Raw genomic sequence first — 11,805 nt, 5'->3', positions numbered from 1 at the left:
ACTTGAAATAATTAGTTGAAATGCCACAATTATGATGGATGATATATTTTGTGACATGAAATAATTACTTGAAATGCCACCCGATCACCGACGGCTACACCGACGGAATTAGTCTGTCGGCATTTCACAGAGAGTTCGAAAATAATTACTTGAAATGCCACCAGATCACCGACGGCCACACCGACGGCCTTAAGTCCGTCGGCATTTCACAGAGAGTTCGAAAATAATTACTTGAAATGCCACCCAATTACAGACGGCCACACCGACGGAATTAGTCCGTCAGTGTTTCACAGAGAGTTCGAAAATAATTACTTGAAATGCCACCAAATCACCGACGGCCACACCGATGAATTTAAATATGTCGGTAAGTTGTCGGCGGTTCAATTTTACCGACAACATTACCGACGGACTGCGTGAATTTCAAAGGGTTGCGCATTAAATGCGCCTCTGACCGCATAATATTTCCGACGGCATTACCGACGGGCCACGAAAAATATGGAGGGTCATTAAAAATTTTGGTGCGAAATTCAAAATTTGCCGACGGATTTTTAACACATCACCGACGGAATAAATTATAATAATAATTAATTTTATATCCGTCGGTGAATCCGTCGGTAAAACTGCCATATAAGTTCAAGTGACCGCCCGTTCAGTTCATTTTTTCTTCTCCTTCGTTTCTCACCTTAAGCTTTTGATTTTTTTCCTCTCCATTCTTCAAAGCTTTCACCTCCAATCTCTAGCAAGTTTTCTTCATCATCTTCATCAGTTTAAAAGGTTAGTGTTTTCTCTATTTCATTTTACTTTGATAGTTTTTTTTTGCTATTTTTTTGGTTATTTTTTTTGTTTTGGTGTATTTTTTGTAATGTAGATAAAGTCTATAGTTTTTTTTTATTCATTGCTAAAGTATATAGTTTTTTTTTGAATTTTTTGAATATTTTTTATTGTTGTATTGGCATAATTATTATTAGTTAATTTGTTGAATTTTTATTGTTACTGTTGAATTTACCATAAAATTAGTAATTGAATATGTTGGAATAATTATTAATTTTACTTTATTATTGCATGATTTGTGTTTAATTTGTTCCATTTATTTTGATTGTTATTCTAGAGTTTTTTTTTTAATTTATTGTTTTGTTGTATTGGCATAATTATTGAATAATTACTTGAATTGAATTGTAATTGTTAATGTTGAATTTACCGTATAATTAGTAATTGAATATGTTGGAATAATTATTAGTTTTACTCTATTATTGCATGCTTTGTGTTTAATTTTTTCCATTTATTTTGATTGTTATTCTAGAGTTTTTTTTTTATTTATTGTTTTGTTGTATTGGCATAATTATTGAATAATTACTTGAATTGTAATTCTTAATGTTGAATTTACCTTAGAATTAGTAATTGAATATGTTGGAATAATTAGTATAGATTGGGTAAATTGGTTGTGGCTATTGTTAATATGTGCAGGTTTGTGGATTTGGGTAGTATCCGGTATAGGGGAGGTGCTGTCGAATTTTTTTTTTACATTTGAATTTAATTATATAATTATTTGTATCAAATTGTGTAGATGCGTAGAACAAAAACCAGAGCTGGTCGCTCAGGTGCGGTCGCAGCTAGTTCGTCTAGCAGCGAGGATGATATTTCCTTAGGTGCCTCTCAAGAAGAGGCACCTACACCACCTGCGCCATCAACCGATGCTGCCTCTTCCAGCGGTACTTCACAGCGCAGAGGCGGTGTGCCTTCGCAGCGGAATCAATTTACCCGCAAGTACGAGGCACAGTGGAAGGACGACCTTTAAATGTAAGTTTGTTAAGGTTTTAGTTTTTTTTAAAAAAAATTACAACATAATTTATCAAGTAATCACTATTGAATTTATTTCATTTATTTTCAGGTTCACAAACATTGAAGCCGCCCGAGTAATATCATCGGCGTTTAAATCGTCGATGGAGATTCCATTGTTTCAATGGAGTCAGATATCCAAGCATCCTGAATGGATGCCTCAAATCAATGCATGGTTTAACAGGTTTGAGGTTGGTATTAATTTATAATTTTCAGCTTATTAATATAATTGTATTATTTTTATTTAAACTTGTTTATTTATACAAAGCACAAATTCTGCTGGGACATTGAGCATAAAGCTGTTGTGAGGAGGGTGTGGGAAAATCACGCGGCAACTAGGTAAGATCGAAAACAATACAGGATTTTTTTTAGACAAAAATTTATGTTTCGAAATGTAATTTTTGGTTGCGTGATTTTTGGTATGAAGCACAGAAAAAGGCAAAAAAAAACCGCGAGGGATAGGGGTTTCCAAGGCTGGAACGATGTTGCGGTTTGGAGGGATTTCAAACCGATATACATCCCGGAAGATATATGGCCGCACTATCTTGAGCACGTGACGTCTGAGCGGTTCACACGACGCTCACAGTCCGGTGCTGGCAACCGGCATCGGCCAATTCATGGCGGGGTGACAACTCACACTGGCGGCTTCGTTCCGTTTGCTGCACATGCGAAACGGATGGTAAGATTAATTTAAATGAAATATATCGTTAAATTTAGTTGTTGTTAATATATCTTTTTTCATTATAGGCTGCGTCTCTTGGACGTGAGCCGAGCCCGATGGAGCTGTTTGTGGAGACGCACGTGCGGAGTCAAGACCGCCAGAAGGGGGCGCAACAGTTCGTTGATAACCGTGCTCAGCATTTCGTGGTATGTTTGTTCAACCATTTTATTTTGTAAGTTATTATGTTTATTGTATTGAATATGATGATTACTTTTTTTTTTTTTTCAGGAGACCTATAATAATCGGTTGAGGGAGAGATACGGGGACGATACTTTGACCAATCCGGAATTCGATTTGGATTTGTGGATGGAGGTTGGCGCGTCAGGTGGACCAGATAAAAATCGGGTTTACGGGCTCTCCAACACTACGGCCGACAACTTGCGGTCGACCCGTAGTGTTTCAACCGTTGGGAGCTCCCAATCAATAGCGAGCTCCCAATCTAAGGAGTTCGTGGCTTTGCAGCAACTCAACGAGAAATACGACAACCTACAAGCGGAGTATGCACAACTCAAAGCGTCTCATGCACAACAAAGAGCGGAGTCTGAGCAATTCAAAGCGTCTCAAGCACAACAAAAAACGGAGTATGAAGCGGCTCAGGAACAACAAAAAGCGGCTTATGACCAGCTTTATGAAATGATTATGAAATTGTCAAATAACGGAACATGTGCGCCTAATCCTTTTTGGCCGTATAACCACCAGCCTCCGCCAGGATCTCCTCCTCCTCCTCAAGCTCCATCATCTTTATATTAATTTGTAATCAACATTATTTACCTTTAAAACTTCATTTATTATTTTTCTTGAAACATATTCAGTTTGTAATGAATATTATTTAACTTTGTTTTTTTTTTATGTTTAATAAAAATTTTATTTGCATAATTGGTTTGTATAACAATTAATTTATATAGTTTTATATTATATATCCTAAATAAATTTTTAAAAACAAATTAAGAAAAAAACTATTACCAAGGATTTTACCGACGGATGAATTTGGTCGGTATTTTAAACTTTCACCGACAGACGTACCGACGGACTTAATCCGTCGCCATTTAACAGTAGCTTCCACCAGTACCGACGAATTTACAGACGGACATATAACGTCGATATTTTCAATTTCACCGACCGATGTAACGACGGATATTTTCCGTCGGTAATTTCAATTTCACCGATGGAATGGAAATCCGTCGGTAGATTTCAAGCGGGAATCTTTTTTTTTTGGCGCGCACGTTCCGTCTGTAAAACCGTCGGTAAATGATTTTTTTGTTTTTCCGACTGATATACCGACGGAATGAGGAATCACCGACGAAGATAAAGCCGACGGACGTATTCCATCGGTGATGACGTCGGTAAAAAAATCACCGACGAACTTCTAATCACACACCGACGGAATTTTGCTGTCGGTAAAACTGTGAAATCTTGTAGTGAAGGAGACTTGAGCCTATCTTGTCCTTGAGAGGTTGTGAGGCGATTGACCTGGGGAGATGATCTCAATCCCCTTTGATTATGGCATTGTCATTTCTATCCTTGAAGTTTATGCAAAAGCAATAGGGAGATCACATATTTCCTCTCCAAGGTAAGATGTGCAATCGCACTAGGAAGACAATTGATCCCTTACAAGGAGAATATGCAATCGCATGCACTAGGGAGACTTGGGTCTATCTTGTTCTTGAAAGGCTGCAGGGTGATTCCCTAAGGATATGGTCTTAATCCCCATTGCTGATGGCATTGTCATTGTCATTCTCATCCTTGGAGGTTGTGCAGGAGAACTAGGGAGATCACATATGTCCCCTTCAAGGTAAATTATACAATCGCACTAGGAAGACAATCAATCCCTTCCAAGGTAAATGTGCAATCGCACTAGGGAGACTTGGTTTATCTTGTCCTTGAAAGGTTTTAGGGTGATTGCCCCAAGGAGATGGTTTCAATCCCCTTTGCTGATGACATTGTCATTCCCATCATTGGAGGTTGTGTAGAGCACTAGGGAGATCACGTCTTTCACCTTCAAGATAAACTACGCAATCATACAAGGGAGACAATTAATCCCTTCCAAGGAAAATATGCAATCACAATAGAAAGACTTGGTTTATCCCGTCCTTGGAAGGTTGTGGGGCGATTGCCCTAGGAGATGGTTTCAATCATTATAAACCCTGGATAAATTGAAAATAATAATATAATAAAAATTGAGGTCTAATGCAATGAAATAAGAAAAATAAAAGAAAATGAGATAATAAGATAAAAAAGAAGAGTTTTTGGTTGAAAATGCATATTTTTCCAACACCAAAAATGGTTGGACCGTTTTCAAAATGGTCAAACCATTTTGACTATTGTCTCTGATATAACGCGATGGAATGTGCAAGAGGAAAAAAGGGCAAATTCATTTCCTCTTCTGTTCTTCCACCTTGAATGACTAGAAAGTGATGGTTATGAGTAAATAAAGAGTGTTTTGAAAGAGAAAAACACAGTTTACCCTAGAAATTTAGAGAGATCAAGTAAAAGAAAAGCTAAGTTAGAGTAAGATAGTAAAGAGGGAAGAGGAAAAGAGAGAAGCTTGGAAAAAAATCTTGATGGATTGACTTTCAAAATACATTTAGCAACCAGGTAAGGTGTTCGAAACCTTTTCGTATCAATTTGAACAAGTGTTTAATGATTTGATGTAAAATTGGCAATATTTGAATTAGGGTTCTTGAGATGAAATTTGAGAGAAATTGAAATTAGTTGTTAATTATTATTAAAGATAATTAAATGACTAGAGAAAGCAAAAAATTTATTAAATTGAAAAAAAAATGGATGGGTAATGAAACTTAAGGGTCAGTGATGGAGAATCAAAAAGGGATGTTTGATGAACTTGTGTTATTCTTGTAAATTATGTTGAAATTATGATAACCAAACATGTAGGTAATAGTTTAGATGATTAATCCTATTTTTACATAATAAATGTTAATTTTGTTTTAGGATTTCTATGTTTTTGAGAAATTGATGAAATTAGAGTGAATTATATTTATGTAATACTTCTAGTGATGTGGTGAAGGGTTGATTATCGATTTGATGAGGAAATTATGGTTAATTGGACATAAAAACATACCCCCACCTAAAAAGAAGCATTCTATCAATTGAAGAAATTAGGAGTAGTGAGTTGTTTGAATAAGTTAATATTTAAAAAGGGTAGAACTTGCAATGAATTAATCATGGGATGATTAATTGGTAACTGGGTTTTGAGGATTTTAAGTAGAAAACATATCCTTCTCTTTTTGGTATTAACGACCAAAGATAAATGAATGATATTGTAGTAATAATTATTTATGTATTGATTTGTGTATAAAATGAAGTTAATACAAAGATATGAGACATTTAACATTGAGCTATTAAAATTGAAAAAGAGATTGTACAAGGGGTACCAAGACGGGATCTCACACATAGAGCTCATACATCAAGTAGGTGCTCGACACCTTATTAATTTGGCTCAGTTTAAAATTATTATAAATATCGAAGTAGATTCCTTAGTATTCATATTTCATATTAATATCTAATATGAGATTGTTGCCTTATTCTGGGCTGGATAATTGGTTCCTTCGTTTAAGGATTAATGCCTTATTCTGGGTTGGATGACTAGTTCTTGGTTTAAGAACTAGTGCCCTGCTCTGGGCTGGATAATTGGTTTCTTAGTTTAAGAATTAATGCTTTGTTCTAGGGTAGATGATAAGTTCTTGGTTTAAGAACTAGTGTCATGTTCTAAGCTGGATAATTAGTTTATTGGTTTAAGGATTAGTGTCTTGTTTAGGATTGTGAAACTGAATATCCTGGATGAGGGTTTATTACCCGAGTCCGGGTTAAGGAGCAAATCTTTTGGATATATAGGGGATTGATAAAATTAATAAGAATATGAATTAAGTTATTTATTAACCTAATTGTTAATGGAAATGTATACCTTAGTTACTTAGTAAATTCATTAAATTGTATATAAAAAAAATGTTATGTTATATTAATTAATTAATTAATTAATTGTGATATAAAATAATTTCGGGGTCGTCACAGCTTTGTCGGGATTAGTAGATTATAGAGCCCTTATTGTATCTTATAAGAACTTAACCGATGTTGCATATTTTGTGTAATTTTGGGATGATAACATATATGTTAAATATTTAATGTAATTATTATTATGCTAGGAATTTTATGAGATGTTGAACTTAAATATTAGTTAAATATATGATTACCTTAAGCAGAATTTTTCCTTGATAATGTTTGTATTAACTCTAGACATAATAGTTAAATGATACTCAATTTAAATTATATGTTATCATATTCTGATTATTTTTGTGGATGAATCTTAATTTAATTCATGTAGTAGTTAAATGTGTGATACAAAATATAATTGATGTGATGAAATGAATTGTTATGTGATAAGTCCAAGAAGATTGGATAATGATTGGAACGTGAATTGATTGTTTGTTGAAGAATAACAAGTTTAGTTGATAACTTAGGATATTTCGGTATAGAAAAGATTCTGCTAAAAATTTCAGTAGATTCTCAAATAAAAAAAATTCACAATGTTTTCAAATTTATTACATAAAAATTGTACCTAAATAACTAGGGATGTTACAACCCCTTTTATTGATGTTGTCATTCCTATCTTTAAAGGTTACGGAGGAGCATTAGGGAAATCATGTTTGTCTTCTCCCCTCCAAGGTAAGTTATGCAATCACACTAAGAAAACAATCGATCCATTCCAAGAAAAATATGCAATTGCACCAGAAAAAGTAAATCATTTCTATCTTTGGAAGATTTGGGAGGCTTACGCTCTGGAAAGATTATATTTATCCCCATTATTGATGCAATGTGTATTTCATCATTTGTGAAAGTGTAATCACAACTTTTTTTCTGTTATTAAACTTGGCTCTGCTTGGCCTATGAGTTGATCCGCCCTTAACATGGGCTAGGTGTCAAAAAAAAGTCAAATTAGAGTTGACCTAATTTGACTTAATCAATATGACAGGTCAACTTGTGAATCGATCAAAACCCGTTTCAATTTTTTATTTTTTTTGCAAAATGATATGGCCTCCCATGACTGCCCATGTACATTTATTATTTTTATTTTTTTATAAATAAATACTAGCAATATTTATCTAAGTTTTAAATGTGGTTGTAGAGGGAGGAAAAAAAAAAGGATAGACAGAGTCTAAGAAAAGAAGTAACCAATGGCCTAACTTAATTATTTGCAAATAATAAACCTTGAATTTTGTAGTGTCTAGATATCAGTTTAAAAAGTCTTATGATCAATGATTTGTTTTTAAATTTAGGTTCTAAATCAGGATTCCAATTTCCAACCTAAATCCCAATCCCTCTAGTCTTGTAATAAGAGGCAGTATCAAGCACAACTATTAGGTGCAATAATAATTTAAAGGACAAAGAAAAAATTTATCGACTCATTTTATCAAGGCAATTCAAATAATTGTTGGGCTGCTGCATTTCTCTTGCTTTGATTCAGAATAAAAAATATTTTTATATATCAATCAAGATTAAAATTCTTTCAAAGGTAAAGAAGAGAGTATACTTCTTCAACTAAGATGCTAGTCCATTGGAATTGACTCTGCTGCATTAGTCAATGTCTTGTCAGAAACCTAACCCTATGTCTGCTACTGGCTGGTTGCCATCAGAATCATTTCCAGGTGATGAAGGAGAAGGCTCATGTTTATTTCTCCTACCGCAACAACACGTAATATATCAATATTCAATCATGAAGCAAGAACAATATGATAAAGAAAAGTCTTGGTCAGCTTAAAAACATTCATGGACTAATCTTCCAAGCAGCTAAACAAGTAGACATCGTACAGGAATTTGGATTGATGAAGATAAAATAAATGCTTGAGTCATCACTCAGAAATTAGATAGATTATAAGGAAATGAGGGTAGAGATCATTATACAGTTTCCTGAAAGTTAAAAGAGCAAGGGGTTATGGTTTTTATTTTTTGCTGTAGGATTTAAAAATGGACAGTTGGTTGGCAAGTTGTGTATTAATTAAATATTATAAGGAAATCCTCAGGAAAAAAGAAAAAAAAACTATTACAAGGACTTGTTCCTGACAGATATAAGACAGGGATCTGAAGTTCCATTTCCCAACTTTACTTGATTTCATAAACAAAATGTATCCTCCAGTAAATGACCAGCCAAGATATCCAGTAGATGTTCATCAAGGCCCAATGCTTGTTTCAGGAGCTCCTACTCCCAATCCTATGTACACTTATGCTCTGCATATGGCCGTGGGGCATGCTCCTGGTGTGGCAAGGAAGTGGTCTACTGGTCTCTGCCATTGCTGTGATGATCCTGCAAATTGTGAGCATGTGAAAACTTAACTACAAACACAACTTTTTTCTAGCTAAGACGATCAATTACTCTCACTTGTATTTTTTTCTTTAGTTAATAACTAGCATTTTATTTCATTTTATTAGGTTTGATCACTTGCTTTTGTCCTTGCATCACATTTGGACAGATTGCTGAAATTGTGAATAGGGGATCTACAAGTAAGCCAAGAAAATCAATCAGCTGGTTTTAATTCTTCAAATATTTTCATTTTTTCCCTCTTTCTGTTGTAATATCATTCATCTCATAAACTACATGTTTACTGGGAGGAATTGCAGCTTGTTTTATTAGTGGAGCAGTATATGCGCTATTGCTGGGTTTTGCATGCTTGTACTCCTGTTGCTATCGCTCAAAATTGAGGGGCCAATATGACTTGGAGGAGGCCCCTTGTGTGGATTGCCTAGTGCACTTCTGCTGTGAGACTTGCGCGTTGAGTCAAGAGTATAGAGAGCTCAAGAATCGTGGATTTGATATGGGGATAGGTACTATGTTCATACCTGTTCAGACATTTACAGGCTTTCTGTTTCATCAACCTTTCAAAAACTAGGAGCATATAAATTTGACTGGAAAACTCTTGCCCTAATGAGCCCTTCCTTCCATCTTGGCCATATGCAAGAAATATTGAGTCCCAGGTCACATTGGAATATTCTGACCTTTAGTTTACGATAGCCCAGAGCTACCAGATGTTCACCGACAGAGTGTTGGATAGCAAAATGTTGAATACGTGAAATGATATTTTAGCTGATGATAAACTTGGTCTACATTTACTGGTGTTTGTGTTCATAAACGTCACCAGTTAAGTTTGTCGAGAGAATTATACAAATTAAGCCCTCGTTTAGGTATCCTGAAAGGCATGGATGCACGCATCTGCATTTTTTTACTCATTGGCTTTCTGGTTTTCTTTCATTAAATCTGATCTTGAGTTTCTTTGTTGGATGGAAATTATGGGACCAAAATGAAGGCTGGGAAGCCAATATGGCTAGATTTCAACAGCGTGGAATCACAATGGCTCCAATTGCGCCCCCAGGCATGACAAGATGACAGAGACCCTCCAGTTCAGTTCAGTTCTGTTTTTTTCTCCCACAGCAACAACTGATGCCAATGCTGCTGCCTATCTGCTTCTGCTATCGCGCTTGTTCTTGCAACATTTATGTCTTGTATATCGGTTTGCTTATTTGGGCTCTAGAGTGTTTACTTGCATATATCATTTTCACATCGGCTACAAGAATTGTGAAAGTTGTGTCATCATATTATCCAGGAAAGGAAAATCTCCCATGATAAAGCTGGTGATTGTTCTTCAGCGAGTGCATAGAAATTAGCAAGTGTTTATGATCATGGATCAACCAAATAATGCTCTACAAAATCTTCAATTTAACTAGATTCACCTAATAATTCCCGAAATTCTCAATTGATTAAGAACAAGAACACAAAGTAGGATGATAAGGGTCAAATGAAGTTGTAAGAACAAAAATAAAGATTGACAGAGGCTGAAGCTAAGAGTCGACATTGACACCAACCAATGAAGAAGAGATTTTTGTAAATATCTGGCACGGCTTACTTCTGGTGAAAAGCTCCTTCACTGAAAATGCTTAGCATGCCTTACCCAATCCAATCAATTAAGCTCCTTCTTTCTGTTTTTTTTATGCAGGCTCATTTTTTTTATATTTCGTGTGTATATATACACACGAAATATTTAGCAAGATAGTTGCAGATGATCCAAATAAAAAATGACCTAAAATTTGAAGGACCTATAGACGTACTGTCGTATCCCTTCGTAGTTCATCAATGGGAGATGACGTTGATGAATGTAATTCATGACAAGCAAGGAACTGGTGGAAAGACATGGCACCTTGCATGTCCTTGAACATGAGCTCAAGAGCTCACCACCACCACCACCACCACCACCTTTCTTTCCATTTATTTTTCCACCAGTTTCTTGTAAGGTTTGCTGTGGGATGTCCCATGCATATTTTCATATTCTACCGTCTCATTTTCTCCATTTGTAGTTCATGTAAAAAAAACGTTGCTAACATGAACAAATTCTACTGTCTCGCTTTCTCCATTTATTCCTGGACTCCCGATGCTTCAAAAGAAAAGAGAATCAAATAGTAAAATTTAGCAAAGAGCATCTGGCACATAATTATATCTTCTCTTTAGATGAAAAGTTAATTCATCACGAATTTAGTTTCATAAATATTTAAAACGAGGAACATGAAAACTAGCTGGCAAACATAAGTAATAAAATAAATAAATAAATAAAACAACCTGGATATCATCATCAGTGTCTCCGTCTCCAACAGTTCCATATATAATCAATCACATTATATTATAAACTCGATTACAGCTTCGTGAACTTCGAGATTGAGTTGACGTAGCCCCAAGAAGCATGTGCTATCTGGCCATGTTTATTATTATTTAATCAACTAATTACTAACAATGACAAAGAAAACAAAATTAATATGATTTGAACCTATATACACTCATTTATTTCCTGGGGCATCGTGATATGAATAAAATAATCCAGAACTCACAAGAATATTGTCATTTTTATATTAATTTTTTTATTTATACTCTATTGATATAAATACTTGTAGCATTTCAGTAACAACTAGCGCCTGTAGCTCAGTGGATAGAGCGTCTGTTTCCTAAGCAGAAAGTCATAGGTTCGACCCCTATCTGGCGCGTACTTCCTTTTTGCAGATTTCGGGTTTAACTAGTCGAAGACTTTAATTTATTTTATTATTTTTTAAAAAATCATTTTATATCTATCTAATATGTGATTTATGTGTTTTATTTTTTAATGAGATTTCGGCGGAAAAATAAATAAAAAAAGGAACCAGGCTGTGGTTATAAATTATTAAATTATTTTACTGCTCACATCAAAAATAAATTTTAA

The 11,805-nt window shown here is 34.8% G+C and overlaps 1 protein-coding gene and 1 non-coding gene across 2 annotated transcripts; both read left to right on the top strand.

Annotated features, from left to right (window-relative positions):
• Positions 1–8,553: 8,553 nt before the first annotated feature.
• Positions 8,554–10,209, top strand: LOC7484445 (protein PLANT CADMIUM RESISTANCE 2). The gene is made up of 4 exons (XM_024581821.2): positions 8,554–8,882; positions 8,999–9,070; positions 9,188–9,391; positions 9,871–10,209. The coding sequence occupies exons 1-4, from the start codon at positions 8,693–8,695 to the stop codon at positions 9,948–9,950; spliced, it is 546 nt and encodes a 181-aa protein (XP_024437589.2). The 5' UTR covers positions 8,554–8,692; the 3' UTR covers positions 9,951–10,209.
• A 1,311-nt stretch (positions 10,210–11,520) lies between these two features.
• On the top strand, positions 11,521–11,593 carry TRNAR-CCU (transfer RNA arginine (anticodon CCU)). Its single transcript has one exon. It is a non-coding gene; the product is annotated as a tRNA-Arg (tRNA).
• The last annotated feature ends 212 nt before the right edge of the window (positions 11,594–11,805 follow it).

Source organism: Populus trichocarpa, chromosome 12 (genome assembly GCF_000002775.5).
Source record: "Populus trichocarpa isolate Nisqually-1 chromosome 12, P.trichocarpa_v4.1, whole genome shotgun sequence".
NCBI lineage: Eukaryota > Viridiplantae > Streptophyta > Magnoliopsida > Malpighiales > Salicaceae > Populus > Populus trichocarpa.
This window is presented reverse-complemented; position numbering and strand designations above follow the sequence as displayed.

What these genes read in the sequence shown, in the direction of transcription:
- LOC7484445 (XM_024581821.2), top strand. Translation starts at nt 8,693, where the DNA reads ATGTATCCTCCAGTAAATGACCAGCCAAGATATCCAGTAGATGTTCAT. An exon ending in TGTGAATAGGGGATCTACAA is followed by an intron (nt 9,071 to 9,187) that starts GTAAGCCAAGAA and finishes GAGGAATTGCAG; the next exon opens with CTTGTTTTATTAGTGGAGCA. An exon ending in TGGATTTGATATGGGGATAG is followed by an intron (nt 9,392 to 9,870) that starts GTACTATGTTCA and finishes ACCAAAATGAAG; the next exon opens with GCTGGGAAGCCAATATGGCT.